The sequence below is a fragment of the Arachis duranensis genome, chromosome 9 (genome assembly GCF_000817695.3).
Source record: "Arachis duranensis cultivar V14167 chromosome 9, aradu.V14167.gnm2.J7QH, whole genome shotgun sequence".
Classification (NCBI taxonomy): domain Eukaryota; kingdom Viridiplantae; phylum Streptophyta; class Magnoliopsida; order Fabales; family Fabaceae; genus Arachis; species Arachis duranensis.
The window spans coordinates 117,624,596-117,644,033 of NC_029780.3; the positions used below are offsets into that span (position 1 = coordinate 117,624,596).

Below are 19,438 nucleotides of genomic sequence, written 5' to 3' on the forward strand. Positions count from 1 at the left end.
TTAGAATTTCAATAATATTATTATTTTTATTTTTTTGAAACATATTAACATTCACCCCAAATCAGACATTATATATTTATTTATGTATATTATGAGTAATTAATTTGATAACTAATTTTTTATATATATATAGTATAATTAATTTCTATCAAGTGAACAATTTAAATTATCAGGTCAAAATTTTATATTTTAGACTTTTAATTTATTTTTTAATTTTTACTCAAAATTTTTATTTTGTCTGCCTGGAAGCGCAAGGTGCAAGCCGCAACTCTATTTTAATAGTAGGGTTTCATTTTTTTTATGCAAAGTCAAATTTTATTGATGCAATAAAATAAAATGTCCATCTTAAACTTACAGTAAGGATAAAAATGAGTATTACTCAATCAAATAAAAAAATCTAAAGATTAACTCCTAAGCAAAAAAAGAAACATTACTGAAAAATATAAAAGAGAGTAAAGTGAAGTAGGGAAAAAAATTATTGAATAAGGTAGCGTCGCAGTGGAGCATTATCAATGGAGGCTAGTCACTACATTTAAAGTTTTAGACTTTACAATAGTTACTATTATTTGAAGAGAAATGATTTTGATTTTGGAGATTCTCAAATTTCTCATCTTTTAAATTTGCCAATTTAGTATTGTTATTAAATGAGTTTTTTTTTTTTTTTTACTTGCTTTCTTTCTCTGAATTGTTCCTGAAACCATAACCACTATTTTTATGTTTCTGTTTTTTAGATTGTCCAATAAAGACTTTCTATTTTTTAAGCATTTTCTGATGTTGGACACTGAATAAGGCAGTGGAGAGTTAATTCTACCTAGCATCGGAATTATTGCAGATTAGGTTCACCATTTAAATTTTAAAGTGTAACCTTTCTTTGACTAATAAGTCTTCATCCATTATTTTTCAGAAAAAAATTTAATTTTGGACGGACATTTTAACTTTTAAATTAAACTCCAAATTTTTCTCCTTTTACACTATTCTGGCAAGAACTCAATTGGTGCATAATAGAACTGAAAGATCAAAGTATATTCAGAAGTAACTGAATAGCATTCACTATTCTCCTTATTCCAGGTAACCATATCTTCTGCTGATTTGATGCTTGTGTTTATGATTGCCTGCACTACTGTGTGTGTGAATGTTGAGGTGATTAGCTCTTGATTCTAATTTTGATTTGGTAAGAATAGTTCAGAAATTTAAATTGGGTAATTATGTGAACCGTTGAGAATTTGAATTTCATTCGGTTGAATTTGTTTTATCTAATTGTTCTCTAAGATTTTAACTGAATGCCTCCTTCCAATCATTCAAAAAATGCCTTTCTCCAAAACTTTTTTACTCTCTAGAATATTTTTTTAACTCTAAGATGAATTATTACCTATTTCTGTATGTAGAAAGATTGAAAATGTAAAATATTTGCATTGATAGACCTTGTAAAATAGAGAATGAGACCGAAAAATCAACCTCTATTCCTGTTTTTCTAATATAGCCAAGTTAAAGTTCTGAAATCCTTAAAATACAAACCACCTTAATTCTTTAGTCTACAAACAATCCACCAATTAATTCACGACATCTATCTCTTTGTGTTTTTTTGTCCCAAGAAAATTATATTAGATGTTCTCTAAAAATATATTGGACAACTTAAAATAGCTTAATGTATAAATAGGCACTGCAATTAACACTGTTTTTATTAAAATTTTTCTGCCACTAACTGAAAGCAAAGCTTGCTTTCAGTACTGTAATTTTTATAAAATCTTGTCTTTAACAGTGTAACCATGTTAAGTTGGAAAAATTAGGGAGAAGATGTGATGAACTGATAAAAGATTTTAGAGAACCAAATGCATCCCTTGATGGCTTCCGATTTGGTGGACTACCATTCTATGATTATGAAAAAGCATGCTTGGAGGCACAATGGGACTATAGAGTTAATGGATCTTACAACAAGAAGCTCCTACAAGCTATGGAGAAATTAAAGAGTAGTGGTGAGTTATCAAGAAATTTAGAAGATTGGCACATAGAACATATCTAGAATGTTTCTTTCTTTTTGGAGATTAGAAAATTGCAAACAAAACCTTGAACTTATGAAAACAATCAAATGCTCCAAAAAAAACATAGTTTAGTGTCTGCTGCTAGTTTTAGCATCAATTGCTATAACTCTTGCCTTCTGAGAACTAAGGACACATATGATTGTTTTATGAGAATGAGACTAATGGCAGGACACAAACTCATGATGACAAAAATGAATGTTATATAGATTAAGAGCTAGATCATTTTCCAATAAAAAGAACCCAGAAATGCAGAGTACAAAACCATAGTCTTGTTTCCTTGTATCAAATCAAGTACCTTTACAAAGTTTTTAGTCCATACTTAAGACCCTTGGAACTTTAATATACGGCTCCTCATAGCTTGGAACAGCACCAATCATCGCATCCCTGTGAAGCACAGACCGAAAACCAACACATTTGAATCAACAGTTTTTCAACTATGTCCAATTGAAACATAATGATTAATGGATAACTTCATTTTCACCTGTGATCAAATGTTTCCGGAACATTGTAGCGCAAATTGTTTTCGGTCTCTGCAGATATCGTTAGAAAAAACAAGTTTAGGAATTACCAATTATGAAGGCAAGCCAATGATCAATCCTATTTCCATTCCTAGTTTGCTCTCGTGTAAAAGAACACATACCATGGAATGAAAAATTTATTGAGAACAGGAAAACACTCTTAAATGATTGAAAAGAAAAGGATGTATTATATGAACAGCATCAATCGCTCCACCATGTAAAACTAGTTGAAAAAATTGGCTAAATGACATCAATAGCATCAAACTTGCATTTCCAACAAATGAATGTAAAGTAGTAACTGCACACATGATAAATAATAGGACGCAATAGCATTATTCGATATATGTAGCCGACCTTATCTAGTTAGTGGGATAAAGTTTTGCTGCTATTGTCGTTTAATATTAAGCAGTAACAATTTATGATGGAACCGGACAACTATAAGATATCCTTTTCATCATAAACTGTAAACATGCTTTTTACATTCTAAATTAAGTCGTATTTACTCTCAATGTCTTGAATTATTAAAAGGCAATCAATTTTATTTCATTTAGTAATTACTAGGATGTTTAAGAGAATCAATTAGGATAAACCATTTCTTAAGCTGCATTTTGTTTTGCAATCCGGGTGGAAAAATGATCTTTGAATGCCAAATTCTTGTACTCGGTGGCAACACCTACTTTATCACTATCGGATTTTAATCCGGCATCCATTTAACACTCAAAACTTCTATTTTTCACCACTGGATTAGATTTGGCGTTCAAAAACACCATATTTTTTGGTGTGCAAATGTTGCAACTCATCAAAGTGAATGCTATCAAAGATAAGCATGTGAACACTAGTAGCTGAAAAGTAATGATGAAGGATATTGAGAACCTGCTCTAATGGAGGGCTCAACACTTTGGAGATCAACATCTTGAAGCTGCCCAAACCTGCAACACAAACCAATCCATATAATCAAACCAAGCAAAATTCCTCTAAGATACAAAAATGTAAAGCTTCCAATATTTGCAACAGTTGCTCAATTCCTCCTTGGGTTTTAGCTATACCATAACTGAATGTTTTGTTCCACACTTTGATGTTTTCAAATAATTTAACACATAAGCAACATAGTTTAAAGAAAAGTAGCAAATTCTTTGGCTAAACCAATGAATTGTTGAACAACCAAATTTACAAACCCTCATAATTTGAATTCAAATGAGTTATATATAACAAAGATTAAGATATCAATCAAACTAAATTCAAATTCCAACATACTAAAACCTAAATTCTAACTGATGTTATCATTGCTTTATCAACAATAGTAAGATTCCGGGAACATACTTACCAGTCAATCACCTGTTGAATCTTTGGAGCAAATTCGTCAACCTGCAAATAACAAACTAATGAAAAAAAAATGCCAAACCCCAAAATAGTGAAACATAAAACACATGATACCACAAAGAAAGAAAACAAACCTCATCTGGGGTGAGAGAAATTTGAGCTGTTTTTGCCAAACGAGACACATCTGGTGGTTGGAGAGAGGAACATGTGCTCTTTGATGAGAAGCTCCTGAACTTCAACAACTTCTCCTTCTTGTTATGAATGCTAAAGCTTAACCTCGGAGACCTCAAAAAGCTACCACAAAACACAGCATATGAATATGAAGCTCCCTTCACCATAGCACCAACGCCACCCATCTTCCTCCAAAATTCTCTAACCTCGCTCTATCCTAAAAAGCTTCTCCAAAATTTTCATTTTAGTCCCTCGGGTAAAAGCCAAAATTACCCCTTTGGTCCTTATATAAATAGAAAATCTTTTTTATTTTCAAAAGGGTAACTTTTTTTATTTTTCTCAATTTTTGTCTGGTTTCCATTTGGGAAAAACCGAAAAGCTCTAATTTTTCTTGAGCTCCATCAAAAAGGGGATTGCAGGAAAGAGCATCATCGTTGCCATGTCGCGGCATAGATCCAGAAGATTAGAACTACCTCCGGCTCAAGAGGTACGATACCCATCGATCTTCTCTTTTCATTTTTGGGTCCAAACTGAACAAAAGTGAAAATCTCATCCTAGTAATTTAGCCCTTTTCATGGTTTCATCTTGTGTAGTCTAAGTGGAACGAAAAGTTTTGTTTTTTTTTATAATTCTACTGCTTATTGATTTTATATTGGTTTTGTTTCTTTAACAACAAAAAGAGGAAACTTTTGTTGTAACGTTTTTTCTGCTGCAGTACCTGATGTTGATTTGGCTGAAAAATCATGTTTTTGGATGATTTTGATTTGCTTGAATCACAAAGACATTGTTTTGATTTATTATTACTATTATTATGTTATTTTTTTTATTTCTAGCGGGTATGCTTTTGTTGCTACTATATAAAAGGTTTAGATTAAAAGGGAAACAGATTCTGCATAGGATGAGTTACGTTTTACTCATTTACTTCACCTTTGAATCGTTCTCTGGTTTTCTTAAGCCCTTTTATCTTCTTAGTTACTGTTGAATCCTGTGTTTGGTATTCCCCATTTCCTTTCCATTATCCTTGTTTGCACCATGGAGCAGTAGCACTATTCTACAGTAGTGACAATTGCACACTCTTGACGTATTTTCATGCAAAACAATTGGATAAATAAATAATACTGTGGTCCCATTGTGACTTCTTCTTATTTGCATCTTTGGTTGTTCATATTACCTCACACAGTTTCTGCAAATGTCTCTGTTTTTTGAAGGGCTAGGTCTTCTTATAAGCATTGTGTTGCCTATGCTCTTCTTTTATTGTCATTTTTCTTTAAGGATTTTCCTATTTCTTATGCTGAAATGCAGAATATTGAAAAATTGGAGAAAGTTATAAATGAGGGCAACTGTTATGGAGCTCAACAAATGTACAAATCGATTAGTGCCAGGTTCATACAGTTTCTAACTTTTACTTATTCGTTATTACCACTAATTGTATTCGACTCTCTTTTGAACCACGAGTAATTAGTTTTGCAGTTGTTATTCTCTTTCGTTTTCAAGTGTATACTTTATAGCAGTAGCTCATAAAGCAATCAGATAGCCAGTTGCTCATTGGTGTAGTCGATAGCCTAGAATAGCTAATCCTTTGCAGCTTAATGGAAGGAAGATTTTAACATTAGTAGGAGGCAATTCAGCAGAGATAGAACCATAAATTACTCTCCTTTCAAGAACTGGATAATGTAGTTTCATGTGGTGAACGCTTTTGCTATTTTTGGTGAATCATGATTTTGCTATTAGAGTTTGGAATATATTCTTATATGCCACTTTAGACTTTAGGGAGGAGAAAAGAAGGTAATTTCTTTGGCAGTATACAACCTATGATGTTTTTTGGTGCCGATAGGTAGATTGAGTTGCTGGAATTTTCATGGATCTATAGTTTTTTCCCTGTTATATCCCTTGTGTAACATAGTCTTTAATTTTTAACTCTCTACGGTGCTTTGCTAGTCTTTTGCTTGATGTTCTTCTTTCTTTTTTTCTTTTTTTGTATTGTTATTGTTTCTTTTAGGATATAACTTCCCCTATGCTTATGTATTTTTATTCTCCAATAAAACCTGTTGTTCTTCTAATATGTGGAGTGTACTTTTCTTATATCGTCCAAATAGATATGTGCTTGTTTAAGTCATAAGAGGATAATTTTGAGAAGTTTCATTACTTTGGTCTCCAACTCTCCACTAACTAATACATGTGCATCAATTTTAAGTTAACATTGATGAAGAAAAAATGTTTTGCTGCAGATATGTATCTGCTGAGAAGTATTCTGAAGCATTAGATATCCTACATTCAGGAGCTTGCCTTCAATTGACTCATGGGCAGGTTGTACATCTTCTATATCAATGCCTTTCTAGATATACTTTTTTGACCTTTATTTAGGCATATAGGATAACTATTATCTAGTTTCCTTGCAAGTGTATCAGACAAGTAGATGTTGATTGTGCATGACTGTTTCCTTTGTTGTGATGTTTGTGAGAGACTCTATGAGCTCATTTTTTTGTTTTTTCATTTTTGGTGTGGGAAAGGGAAAATGGTTGATGGAGGATCATGAGTCCTTTTATTTAGATTGATTGCTCTATTTAATTTTCACATATTTTAAAATCAGGAATCAAATTTTAATTTTTATGATGAATTGTTCTTCAATGATTTTTACATTTGACAAACGACAAAGCCTAATGCTCCATTTCTCTATATTTAAGGTTACATGCGGAGCAGAGCTTGCTTCAATGTATGTGGAGACCTTAGTGAAAGGGAAAATTCCTTATGATGAAAAAACACTTGGTGCGCTCTAATCTTGTCTTTTATCAGTGTTTTATTACTCTTGTGTCTACGTATGTCGAAATTTAAATGATTTTAAGGTCCCCCTTTGTCAGTGTAGAAAAGAAATATGCATACCTCTCTCTCTTAATATTTAACCAATAACCATGAAATCTGCTACTTATTACTGATGAATCTCAATGATAGATCTTGTCAAGAAAATCTATCAGGCGTTTCCTCGGGTTCCACTGCCACAACACTTGTGGGATGTTGATGATGTGCAGCAGCTTTCTGAAGACATCGGAACGGCAAAGGCACGTGTTGAAGGCTGTTCCTCATTCTTAAAAGCTGCTATCAGGTGAGACTTCACAAAATAGAAATATCCAGCATATGTGCTGTTTAAGTTTATCCCATATATAAAATCACATGTTCCTTCTGAATAATATTTCTGGCTTGGTTGGTATTGTATTCACTATTCAGATGGTCAGCCGAATATGGAGCAGATAGTAATGGATCTCCTGAACTGCACATTATGCTAGCCGAATACATATATTCGGAAAGTCCTGAGGCGGTATGTTTCAAAATGGTGCTTCAAGTGCTTGTTCATTGTCACTCCTCTTAAATCTAATGACCATACCTGTGTCTCTAGAGTTTGTTTCAAGCCCCTTTTGCTTTGCCAACATGTGTTTGAATTTTGTCTTGTGCATGATTTTTTGTGGGGGGAAACTCATGTCAGTGGAGATATGTAAAAGTTCTTCTAGTTTGAATATTTAAAAAAATTGACGTAACACAAATAAACATTGATGATTTGGGATGATTTGGTTTACTGTCCGTCATAGAAATTTGGCAGATGTTATAATTAAAAAAGAAATTAGGTATAAGATGAGAGGAAGAAATATAAACTTCACCAATGTACTCTCAGTTTGTTTGAAGGAAGTATTTTTGGAACACAGTTTAGATAATAATGTAAATGCTCATTGCATAGCAGATAAAGCGGTGGATAATGTCTGAAAAGTAAGAAATGGTGGCTCGTTTTTAATTGGGTTTTGAAATAAAATATAATTGACGGTTCTGGGGTTTAGATAGAATTCCTTTTCTGGAAGAGGGAAGCAGCTCCATTTTTATTCTTCTTTGGAGCTGATAGATCTATGAATTTGCATTCTGCTGTGGAAAGCTTCACTTACACTTGAATGAATATCAATACACTTTTTAAATGCAGGATATAGGTAAAGTAACATATCATTTTACGAGAGGAAATGATCCAAAGAAGTTTGCTTCTACTCTGGTGAACTTTCTGGGCAAGGTACACACTTCCATGCCTTTTTTATTTTTCTCCTTGCTAGGAGCTTCACAAATTCTGTTGAGACATGCAAACTTGCAAGCAATTTTGAACTTATCCTTTCTGAAAAAATTAAACATTTTTGCTCTTTGCTTTGCAATTCTAGTCCGTAGATATTTTTTTCCCCTTTTCTTTTTATGATTATTTATTTATTTATTTTTTCTGTGGTTTCCTAATGCATGACAGGTATTTGTGTCAAGGTAATTTGAGAGATGCCAACCTATTAGTTGAAGAGGTAAAGACACAAATCGAATCCACCGAGATTGAGTTCCCAAAGTCAGAGTTAATGCAGTTCATCACTTATCTTTTGCAAACGTAAGCTGCCTGTGATGCTTCATTGATTCATTGAGCAATTTGTGTTCTATGTTTAGAAATAATGAAGCATACTTTCTATTGTAGTGTTTCATTGGTCATGCTACATGCAAACTTTTCTGAATTTTCATAACTTTCTAATTTGGTGTAGGATGGAGAGAGATGCTTTGCCTCTTTTTAATATGTTGAGAGTAAATTATAAGTCAAGTATTGACAGGGAACCTGCATTCCATGAGGTCAGCTAACTCACAATACCAAGCCATTTTTAGTTTTATCATCTTTTGTTGTTGGCTAACTTGCATGATCCTCAAACACATTTAATATGTGTTCTATGAGTATGTGCAACCAGTGATTCTTACTTTTTTTTAATATAATGTTGATATTGTAAATAAAAGTGAGCGGTTGCGAATGATTTTGGATCACACATCCAATACACTCGAACTCGATACTTATTGATCGTTTTTGTCTTGGCACGATGCTAAAATGCTGCAATTGACATGCAAAAATTGTGATTTAGATGCTAGATGACATTGCAGAGAAGTTTTTTGGAGTACAGAGAAGGAATCCCATGGGGATGTTTGGAGATATATTCAAGGTGAGAGACACTACTCACCGTATATTTTAGTATAAATATCCTCTGAAATGAATTATAAAGTTCCATCTTAATTTCTTGTTTTGCAGTTGATGGGGTCTGCTGAATGAGTTACTCATTGTTGAAACACTGCCAGATAGGACAGCAACTTCTATTGAAATTTCTGATAATTATAGCACCTTTATTTTCATTCTTTTTTAGGATAGAGCAATCTGTCTCAGTAAACAAAAGCTGTGTGATCTCTTGATATAGTTTATTTTTGGTGAATTTATTGTGATTTATAAATGCTAGATTCACAAATTTGCATAGTACTCATTTCAAGAGTTATTTGCTGTAAAAACTTCTACAGTGGAGATTGATTGCTTTTTATTAGTCTTTCATTTCCATGTCACAGCAACAATTTTCTTCTCATAGCAACGTATTATGGCATTCTACATCAGATTATGTGCTCTGGAAATAAATCAAAGTAGAACAACTCTTTCCAATATTCATCTTGCAATAAACTAAGGCTTTTATTTGGTCACTTTTTCAAAACTACTGTTATTCACATATTTTGAGAAAGTTTATCTTGATACTAAAACAAAATTGTATCCTTCAATATATTATATATCTGATGACTATTATGAATTTTATGAATGACCCATTTCTAAATTCTATCATAATCAGGGATTCTTTTTCACCATAGACAAGCTCAGTTCTTATTGATGGCAAATCAGAATATAGTCTTATTTAAATAGTCAACAACCTCATAGGAAAGCATTTGCTTATGTAAAATGGAAGCACTAATTGAAGCACAATACTAAAATTTCATAAATTGTACTACAGCATCATGAGTGGTATTATACTCTTATTACATTATACACAGTATACATAATCAGTTGAAATGCTTTGAGGAAGCTATGATATTAATCATCGATCAAAAAGGCCACTCCATTATCTTTCTTGAAGCTGTGTGTGGTATGATCAATCACCTGTACATAGAATTAAGTCACATGAAAAATCTACCTTGTGCATGAACAAAAAGATAAAATAAAACAATCAAACTTGGCTTCATTTCCCTCTAAATCTGGTGGCTAATCTCAAGCAGAAGTGAAGTCTCAGTTTTAGTGGAAATCCAAAAACTTACATTTGTATTGCTCAATTCCAGATTGTAGAAGTCCATTGCATCTTCTTTAAATATAGGGCCAGCATGCCATGTCCCGCGATTAAGCTTAAGAAATTTGGAGCCAGAAACCTTGAAGATTTGGACATCATCAATGGCAGGAGGCACGTACGAATGGCCACATCGTGATTGCACAATCTTCTTTCCGGCGTTATCCTTGATGTCATCTGATTCAACAATGGATGGCTTAGCAACTCCAAGATACCAAGCATGGCCACCAATAGAACCAAGGCATTGTGTCACACTTGCATGATGTGTAATATTCGAAAACTTCAGCGGACGATTTTCGATATGCATGATGTAAAACCTGTTATATACCAAGTCATTTCAAGAAGTTGGAGCATAGGTTGGAGCTCAAAATCACCCTAAAATTAAGGAATCTAATCACTATCTCAACTGAACTTAACTAAACTAGTGGACAAACACTATGCATAGCAATGCAGAATCAGAAGTAAGAATTCATGCTTATGTATTCACATATTGCCAATATAACACAAATTGGGAACAGAGATTTGTACAAAACACCTCTCATTGATTAATCAAATACAAGTTAACTAATCTATAGTTGAATAAAACCTCTAATAATACTCATTATCCAAGATTTGCACTTTATATATAGCTAATTAGGCAGACAGAAAAAGATCCAACCAGAATAAACAAGGAGCAAAAGGGTGTATCAAAAGGGAATTAGAATACTTGTGAACTGATAAAAATTGAAGCTTGATTAGAGAGTAAAAAATTGGTGATGGTAAAGGGAACCTGGGAATCCCTTTGGAAAGGTCCAACTGAGCATCATTGGGGCCGAACTCGTCGCCGTCCGGCGAAGCCTCGATGACCTGACCGTAGTCTTTGAAGGTCGACGGAGTTGCTTCGATTGGCTTCCTAATCACTGATTTACTGGTTTACTGGTTCAACCGGTCTAACCGGTGGTTCAACCGGAAAAACCGCTTTAGAATAAAATAATATATAAATTATAATTAAACACCCTAGAATATAATTATAGTCTAATATAAATATTAAAAGATCCAAAGTACATCAGCAACCCTAAGACAACAACACCAGTATATTATTGAACAGCAACAATGAAACAGCGACACATTATCAAAACACTAAAACAGCAACACGAGTACATTAGCAACATCATTCAGCAAGGCAGTGATGACACTAAACTAAACACTAGAAACAGCAAAATCAGTACATTAAAGTACTACTAAACAGATACGGTAAGCAATAATAATAATAATAATAGCAGAAAGAAATTGCTTAGGTTGTAAATACTAAATATACAAATCTAAAAGCAATTGTAAAAGCAGCAATGGTAAACCATTAGCAGATCAGCAAAAAAAATAGTGACTGAATTGAAGCTATATATCAATTAAAAACCCTAGAAAAGCAAAAGAAACATAGAAGTTATTAACAAATGCAACTTCATCCGTGTTTATGAATCTGTAAATGGACTGGAGCAAATTTAAAAGTAACAAAATCAAAATAGGAGGATTGGTAGGCAAGTTATTAATCACAAATGCATTGTTAGCAGCAATTGCTTCTTGATTATTACATTACGAAACAGCAACAAGGAATCCCTAATCACACTAAACCTGAAATTTCAACAGCAGCAAGTAATCCCTAGTCACACTATACCTGAAATTTCAACAAACATTACAAAACAGCAACAACTAATCCCTAGTCACACTGAACCTGAAATTTCAACAGCAGCAAGTACAGCAACAAGTGATAATCACATTGAACCTGAAATTTCAATAGCAGCAAGTAATCCTTAATCACACATTCACACTAAACCTGAAATTTCAACGATCATTACGACACAGCAACAAGTAATCCCTAGTCACACTGAACTTAAAATTTCAACAGCAGCAAGTAATCCCTAATCACACTAAACCTGAAATTTCAACAAACATTACCAAACAGCAACAAGTAATCCCTAATCCCTAAAAAAAATTTCAACAATTATTTGATTTTCAATTTTAGCAGCAACAAGAAAATTTCAACAAAAATTTCAGGAAGTAAAGAAAGAGCAGCAGCACAAAATCAGCAAAAATGAGCAATTTCACAATTTCACATTAAAAATCAGCAAACAGAGGCTCTGGGGAGAGAAGACTGAGACACGAACAAGAACTGAAGAAGTGAAAGCAGTGACACTAACCTTCGACGGAGACACGGACGGCGACCGGGGAGACGACGGCGAGCGACGACACGGCGAGCTGCTCCAAGCCAACAAAACAGAGAAGCCACGGAGGACGGACGGAGGACAGGGGGAAGGAGGACGCTGAGCTACAAGAGAGGGCTTGGCCACGGACGACGCCGACAGCACGGACGGCCGCAGCACTGCGGCAGAAATGTTGCAGGGAGAACCTAGGGTTTTGGTTTGGGGATTTAACTTTGATTCAGAGTAGAGTGATCCACGATTGGGTGTAAACTGTAAACGCATTAACGCAACATTGGGATTTTTTTCCCTCAAAAAAATCAAAACAGCGTCTAACAAGAACCGGCGGGTTATCGGTCCGATCCAACCAATTGGTTTCCTGCCGGTTCGACAGTTTTAATAGCGATTTTTCAAGAGACGGTTATTAGAGGCACACTGGATCGTTTTTACTGCCGGTTTTTTATTGGACCGGTTCAACCAACTAGTCCGATTTTTAGAACATTGTATTTTAGAGGATAAAATGGAAAATTTTTATATACCACAGTTTTTTGATAGAATATTAGTTCTAAACAAATTTTAAACTTTTATTTATGAGATTCAAAATGGACCTTCAAATTTGAGGACAGATTCAATTTGGCCTCTGAAATTTCAATTGATTTAATTTGAACCTTAATTTTTAATAAGTAACTCACGTTAGCTCTTCTATTAATCTCCATTAACAGCACGGTACTTGAAATGTTAAGTGACATGTGAATTCATTATGTGGCCTGATAAAACTTTGCTGACATGGAAAAAAAATTAGACTTAACTAGCCCCTTTTAATGAACATAAAACTTTAACAAGTGTCAAATTTTCAAATTGATATTGTTTTTTAGATGTTAGAGAATATGATGAAGTGATGAAGAGTACTCGTCAAAGTTCTAGAAGCTGCAACAGGCCTCATTCACATGGAAGTTTGGAAAAGAATTCAAATTGAGTTAGAGTTTGAAAGGTTCCACACTGGTATGGCTATAGGATGCGTCCTGTTTTTCACTGATCTGGAACAAAAGCAAATCCAGAGAAACCATTTTTTAGATGTTCAAACTATAATATAAGTTCTTTAATGGCTTCCTTCTTGAATTTACATCTTCTTTTTATAATACATGTATAATTTATTTTGTGGTTCTTGTTGTGACAGACTTTTGAAAATAAATGGTATGAACTTTTTGTGTGGACAAATGACAAGAAAGAAGAAGACATGATTGGGAGACATGAAAATGAAAATAGTATTAAGCATTGGAAGATGAATGTGGGTTGGAGGATCTGAAATAGAATTTTAAAAGTATGGAATAGTATTTTGAGCTTTTCTCTTATTTTGTTTGTAGTTGTAGTCATTGGCTATGACTTGAGTGTAGGAAAGTGATGAATGAAATTGAATTAATGTCATTACAATTATATTTTTTTTCAATATAAATCTGTTTTATAAATTGTAAGTTGTGATTAAACCTGCAAATTTAGTGAGAATATTACAAATATATACGATTTTGTAAATTAGAAGTTGTGACTAAACCTATAAAAATAAAATGGTAAGGATAAACAAGAGACTGATCAAGTATATTATAAATATGCAAATAATATTAATGAACTAACTTGTCATGTATATACCAAATCTCTAAATTGCAAAATATATAATAATAAACCTTTGAATCTGATTTTATAGATCAATCATAGTCATGACAATGACCATTGTAACACATGATAAATCAAGAATGATGTCTAGAGTACCATCATTACAAACACAAACAAAAGGACTATTTAAAAGGTTCCAAAATAAAGTCTTGTACAAGACATGACAAAAGATATAAACAACCATTGACATAAATTTCAGCCACAAAATAGACACAAAATAACCTCAAAACACAACTTCAGATTACATTTATCAATTCATCCACAAAAGACAATATAATTTAATCTCTATTTCTTTTTTGGTGTCCGAAGTGGAGACAAATTTCATAAATTTTGTCAACTTTAACGCTGTCCCATAACTAACTCCTTGCGTTGGGTCTACACCCAGAGTTGCTCTTCCTTTATGCGGCAGCTTATCTAGCCTTGTGAGTGGAGGTGGAGGTGGAGGCACCTACATATAATTGAAAGTATTTGATAGTTTAAGAATAAACACATGACATTTTCACAAATGTAATTAATTAATGTGTTATATAATGTTACTTGCTCTATCATTTCTAGCGGTGAAATAGTGAGTTGGGTGATGTCAATCTCTGAAGCCTATGAAACATCCACAGTTTGTATACCAACAGTTGCCGCAGCATCATTTGGTGCATTTGTGTTAGCTGCATCTTGGAATTTGGATTTAGCTACAACAGTTGCTGCTGCAGTAGCAAGAGCACAGGCAATATCATCAACTTTTCTATGAGCACAACTTATTTTTGTCTGTCCTTTAGCACCACAATAGGTACAAGTGAATTCTTTGTAGACCCTTTTTAACTTTGCTGTAATTTTAGACTTCTTACGGCTCGAAGGCTCCTCATCAACTCCTTTCTCCTTTTCTTCTTAAAGTTTTCTAGCCTTCTCCTTTGGGTTTGGGTTTGATGTTAGTGGTGGTGAAATTGGTTGAGGTGAGCTTAGGTTTAGATAAGTTGTGCTTGGCTGGTGGATTAGGTTGGGCTTGGGTTAGTGATTCAAATTGGACCTGAGCTGGTGGATCTCTTTGGGCTTGAACTAGTGCTTCGAGTTGGGCCTGGATTGCTGGTTCTTCATTGGACTTTGTAGCTGAGACATCATTTGGGCTTCCTATTGGATTTGGTATGGTGATAGGTGTATCATTGTCTTCTTCAAGAGCAATGGAAGTAAACTCTATTAACTCAGATACTTCATCATTATGAGGTTGAAAAACTCTATACTCAAAATATAAGTAGACTCTTCCTTGATTCATTTTTGTAAAATAGTACATCTCTAACAATTTCTTGTCATGTGAAAGTGCTCTCAGTCCACTCTTTAAAGGTCTACTAAGAATAAGCCACCAACATTCAATAATGTCAAATGTCAGTATAACCGAACTCTTTGTAGTAATCCTTCAGTAAAAATACATACAATCTATCTTCATCCAGTCCAGTTAATTCATCCGTGTTGTCCCTTTCATAAACTACACTTCCATCATTCTTTGTAACAAAGTTGCCTCCGTAATGATAAACAATGGTTATCAAGTCACCCATCTACAAATATAATTCAAACAATTAACAACTTAACTTTAATATCCAAGGCCTTTTATATCATGCATCAGCTAACTCTACATTAACATACCAAGCAAGCTTTTTTCAGAATAGAAAATGTAAAAATTCATATACAAAAGTGTTCCTTGTAATAATAGCTACACAATTTTTGGCTATCTATAATTAACAGCTACGCATTATCGCATTGACAAACATAATCTATTTACTCATTTTATGAATTTTTCTCATTTTATATTTTCAGAACAAAATATCATTACAGAAAACTTAACCAAATTATTTGTCAAAAAAATACAGTTAACACTAATTACAGTAAAAGCTCAGCTATTGAAATCATCTATAAGAAAAAATTGGTACATAAAGAAGTGGTAGACTTACTAACTTGGATGTGCTTTCTTCTCTCTAACACAATTAACATTAATCATAACCGGTCTTTAAAAAAAAAATTCTAACAGAAGAGGATCAATAACTAAAACTATCTACTTTTATAATGCATCCAATCCATTTGAGCATCAAATAGAGCACAAATCAATGGCCTGCAAACCCCAACTACGAGAAGACATAAAACATAACATTGAACTCAAATGTAGAATGCTTGCGTCACTAACCTTTTTGGGAGAAACGGTGGTACGTAGGTTCTTCTTCCTCGTCTTAGCAAATGGGAACGCGTGCAGCGAACTTTGTCGGCGACCTACACTAGCAGCGACATTGATCTTCTACAGTATGGTGCATGCGAGAGAATGAAGAAGAAAAATAAGAGTTTCCTTGTTTGAGTGGTTTGATCATTGGTAATGAAGTGTTGTTGAATTTTAACCCCAAAATAGCTAAAAGGATGTCGTTTGAAGAGAGATTACGCGCCAAGGAAGAAATGATGTTATTTAATAAGGCTAGGTGTCAAGCTTGCTGTCACTTAACGTTCCAAGTAAGCATGCTGTTAATGGAGATTAACAGAAGGGCTAACGTGAGTCACTTATTAAAAATTGGGGTTTAAATTGGGTCAATTAAAAATTCAAGGACCAAATTGAGTCTGTCCCTAAATTTTAGGGGCCATTTTGAGTATTAACTCTATTTATGATATAAAAATTTTAAATATTTTGAAGATTATTGTAACTTTATTAAATGATAATAGAGTTTAATTTTGATACACAGATATTGTAAAATACTTACAAAATTAATATAAAAAATAATTATTTTTATTAACGTAATGTTATGTGATTAGATTTATGTATAGTGTATCAAAATTAAGTTTATAATAATAAACACTAATCTTTTAGAATATTTTCAATCAATTTTTAATCGAACATTTTAGTTTTTTACAAATTTTAATTTTTTAAATTTGTTTTTAAATTTTTATTATACTTGGCAAATTAGTCCGCATCATATTGTTTGACTATATATTGAAAATAAAAAGTAAATTCCTATAATAATCTCTAAGATTCAGGCCATTATCTGATGTGGTCTTCAATATCCCAATTTCACCGTTATAGCCTCCAATTATAATTTTGGACATTATAGTGGTTCCTAGGCATCTTTTTGGTGATGACTCAACTACCGCAATGCTGACGTGACGTCATCTTGTCATATTAGAGGGTCCAACATCTAGCTTAGTTGGCACGATTCTAATTTATATTCAATTTGGTTCCTCCTTTTATATTTAACTTTAATTTTTTAAATCTTCAGAAAAGTTAATTTCTGTTTCTTCTTCATCGGTTTCTTAAAAAATTAGTGATAATTAATTTTATTATATTAGTTAATTAATTAATAATTAAATTAAAATTTAATTTTTTAATTAAATATAATTTAAATTATTAGTGACTTTTTAAAAAATATTTAACATAAAAAATATATTATCTATATATTAATATACTCTATTAATATTTATTATTAAAATAATTTTGATTATAGTAATTATTTTGGATAAGAGATTTATTTATACCATAAAAATTATAATAAGTAGATTTTATAATTAAATATGAGATAATAAAAAGTAAAATAATTGTTTAAGAACATATATAAAAAAATAATATTTAGTCATGTTAAAAATAAAAAAAAAGGTTATTATAAATTCTTTTTTTATTATTTTAAATATTTTACTGTGTAAAATTACTTTTTTATTATTTTAAATATTATAATAAGTGATAGTGTGTATATTTCTAGTTCTTATCAGTATAGATAGTTTTAATTTAAAATTTTAAATATATCTAAATAAATTTGGGTTGGTCAAATGATTAGTTTAATCATCTGCTTAAACAATGTGTTAGGAGTTTGAATTTCATTTCTAATGTATAGCAACTCATTGGCCCTCTTAAATGAAACTCAAAGTCATGATAAATTAATTTTTAACTTATTGAATATTGTGAATAACCAAAACAAATATATCTATACTTAAATTTTATTATACTTTTGCCCCCACGATAAAATTTTTCTAGGTCCGTCACTGTTTGTTCGTGATATACATGATGGGTAGTAGGAGCACTGAAACTTTAAGAAAATTGCATATTAATACTTCCAAGAAATAAACAGTTAAACAAAATTTGCACAGTCAACTTTCCTTTGTTAATGCTTAAATTCACCGTCTACACCAACAGACCAAGGACTAGATTATTGTCAAGTCTACTTGCCACACTCTGCCTTTTATGAACAAGCTTCGTTGCATTCTGTTTAACCTTTTTGAGAATTCTGAACGGTGTCACAGTTGATGGAATTGGAATGAGCTTGATCTTCCATGTTAAGATCACTCCAAAGCTTGCTCCACCACCACCTTTAATGGCCCAGAAAAGATCTTCATCCATGACTTCCCTATCAAAAAACCTGCCAATCACATCAATTATGTGAGCATCGATTATGTTTTTAACAGAGAGTCCATATTTTCGAATCAAGAATCCATAATCACTGCCGCTGAATTGTCCTCCAACTCCTACAATAATGCATACATCTGCTGTAACAGCAAAAATTTTGGTTTTGGTGCCAATGCTATAGTAAAGTTCACCAATAGTTGCACTAACTTTAACCCATGATACTCTGTTCTCTACGTCCACTTGGATCTTTCTAGAGTTTATGAAATTAATGATAACAAATGAAACTTGAGAGACGTAGGAGAGGTTCTCATAGTCGTGGCCGCCACTCCAAATTCAAATCTGCAAGCTATGGAGTTGGGAATAGATTACGGTAGTTTGAATATGGGAGGTTGCAGGGGTGTCATGATGACAAAGGATTTGGAAGTGTTGTATAATAAAAATCTGAGATTCTAAATGGATAATTGAAGTATTAAAGAGTAAGGTGAATTAATTTTGGTACAAACAAGTTTGGATAGTGATATAGAGTTATTATGGTATAAATATCGAAGGAGAAGAAGATGAAATTAAGTTTTTTGAAGATTTGAGATGTTAGGATTAAATATAAAGGGAGAGACCAAGTTGGGTATAAATTGAAATTGTACCAGCTAAGTTAGCTGTTGGACTCTCCAGCGTGGCAAGGTGATGTCACGTCTGCGCTCGACAACTGAGACATTAACAAAAAGATGTCTAGGGACCACTATAGTGTAGGAATGTTTAAAATCGATCTGGACTGAATAAAACCGGTCAACCAAATCAAAAAAATTGAAAACCGAACAAATCGATAATCGAACAAAACCAAAAAAAAATTATATTTTGCTTTTTTTTGCAGTTCAGTTCGGTTTTCGGTTCTGATGCTGAAAACCCTAATCGAACCAAACCGAACCAACCACCTAAAAAACTCTAACAAAACCAATCCCCTCCCCCAAATCAGACCTAAACCCAGCGCCGGTCCTCACTCTCTAGTCTTTACCAGCGAAGAAACCCAAGGTTCTGAAAACCGAACCGGTCATCGAACCGC

General features: G+C 33.0%; 4 protein-coding genes and 1 long non-coding RNA gene across 10 annotated transcripts in view; 1 reads left to right on the forward strand and 4 right to left on the reverse strand.

Annotated features, from left to right (window-relative positions):
* Positions 1 to 2,219: 2,219 nt before the first annotated feature.
* LOC107467794 (glutamyl-tRNA(Gln) amidotransferase subunit C, chloroplastic/mitochondrial) lies at positions 2,220 to 4,296 on the reverse strand. The gene is made up of 5 exons (XM_016086982.3): positions 4,012 to 4,296; positions 3,882 to 3,922; positions 3,431 to 3,486; positions 2,521 to 2,569; positions 2,220 to 2,423 (listed from the first exon to the last, which is right to left on the reverse strand). Exons 1-5 carry the CDS (start codon positions 4,231 to 4,233, stop codon positions 2,348 to 2,350), a joined length of 444 nt encoding a protein of 147 aa, XP_015942468.1. The 5' UTR covers positions 4,234 to 4,296; the 3' UTR covers positions 2,220 to 2,347.
* LOC107467795 (protein GET4) lies at positions 4,294 to 9,413 on the forward strand. Its single transcript, XM_016086983.3, has 11 exons — positions 4,294 to 4,535; positions 5,351 to 5,430; positions 6,277 to 6,355; positions 6,733 to 6,814; positions 6,998 to 7,148; positions 7,271 to 7,361; positions 8,010 to 8,149; positions 8,316 to 8,444; positions 8,593 to 8,677; positions 8,959 to 9,036; positions 9,123 to 9,413. The coding sequence occupies exons 1-11, from the start codon at positions 4,488 to 4,490 to the stop codon at positions 9,141 to 9,143; spliced, it is 984 nt and encodes a 327-aa protein (XP_015942469.1). The 5' UTR covers positions 4,294 to 4,487; the 3' UTR covers positions 9,144 to 9,413.
* A 406-nt stretch (positions 9,414 to 9,819) lies between these two features.
* Positions 9,820 to 11,077, reverse strand: LOC107467793 (uncharacterized; the record flags this gene model as incomplete). The annotated part of the gene is given in 3 exon segments (XM_016086981.3): positions 9,820 to 10,004; positions 10,160 to 10,502; positions 10,955 to 11,077. Coding segments are annotated over 3 exon segments (532 nt in total), but the record flags the coding sequence as incomplete, so codon positions are not given.
* LOC107467797 (uncharacterized) lies at positions 11,078 to 12,693 on the reverse strand. 6 transcript variants are annotated; one of them, XM_052253759.1, is made up of 3 exons: positions 12,360 to 12,659; positions 11,894 to 11,944; positions 11,078 to 11,100 (listed from the first exon to the last, which is right to left on the reverse strand). In XM_052253759.1, the coding sequence occupies exons 1-3, from the start codon at positions 12,642 to 12,644 to the stop codon at positions 11,098 to 11,100; spliced, it is 339 nt and encodes a 112-aa protein (XP_052109719.1). In that variant the 5' UTR covers positions 12,645 to 12,659; the 3' UTR covers positions 11,078 to 11,097. The 6 variants fall into 6 exon arrangements, 4 of the variants coding, with proteins under 4 accessions (XP_052109719.1, XP_052109718.1, XP_052109720.1 ...); XM_052253758.1 differs by having other exon boundaries at positions 11,078 to 11,114; XR_008002469.1 differs by lacking the exon at positions 11,894 to 11,944 and having other exon boundaries at positions 12,360 to 12,693.
* Positions 12,694 to 17,944: 5,251 nt separating this feature from the next.
* LOC127741423 (uncharacterized) overlaps positions 17,945 to 19,438 on the reverse strand; it is a 3,393-nt gene continuing 1,899 nt past the window's right edge. The window contains exon 2 of the long non-coding RNA XR_008002470.1: positions 17,945 to 18,394. This is a non-coding gene — a long non-coding RNA (uncharacterized LOC127741423). The remainder of the gene's footprint in view (positions 18,395 to 19,438) is intronic.

Bases quoted from the DNA above. Each gene is read 5' to 3' on its own strand.
- LOC107467795 (XM_016086983.3), top strand. From the start codon at position 4,488: ATGTCGCGGCATAGATCCAGAAGATTAGAACTACCTCCGGCTCAAGAG. The intron at 6,356-6,732 runs GTTGTACATCTT...TCTATATTTAAG, and splicing joins TTCAATTGACTCATGGGCAG to GTTACATGCGGAGCAGAGCT. The intron at 8,150-8,315 runs GTTGAGACATGC...AATGCATGACAG, and splicing joins CTAGGAGCTTCACAAATTCT to GTATTTGTGTCAAGGTAATT.
- LOC107467797 (XM_052253757.1), bottom strand. From the start codon at position 12,644: ATGCGTTTACAGTTTACACCCAATCGTGGATCACTCTACTCTGAATCA. The intron at 11,945-12,359 runs GTTAGTGTCACT...TTGAAATTTCAG, and splicing joins CGTCCGTGTCTCCGTCGAAG to GTTCAATGTGATTATCACTT.
- LOC107467794 (XM_016086982.3), bottom strand. From the start codon at position 4,233: ATGGGTGGCGTTGGTGCTATGGTGAAGGGAGCTTCATATTCATATGCT. The intron at 2,570-3,430 runs GTTCTCAATATC...CGATATCTGCAG, and splicing joins TGAGCCCTCCATTAGAGCAG to AGACCGAAAACAATTTGCGC. The intron at 2,424-2,520 runs GTGAAAATGAAG...TGTGCTTCACAG, and splicing joins CCGGAAACATTTGATCACAG to GGATGCGATGATTGGTGCTG.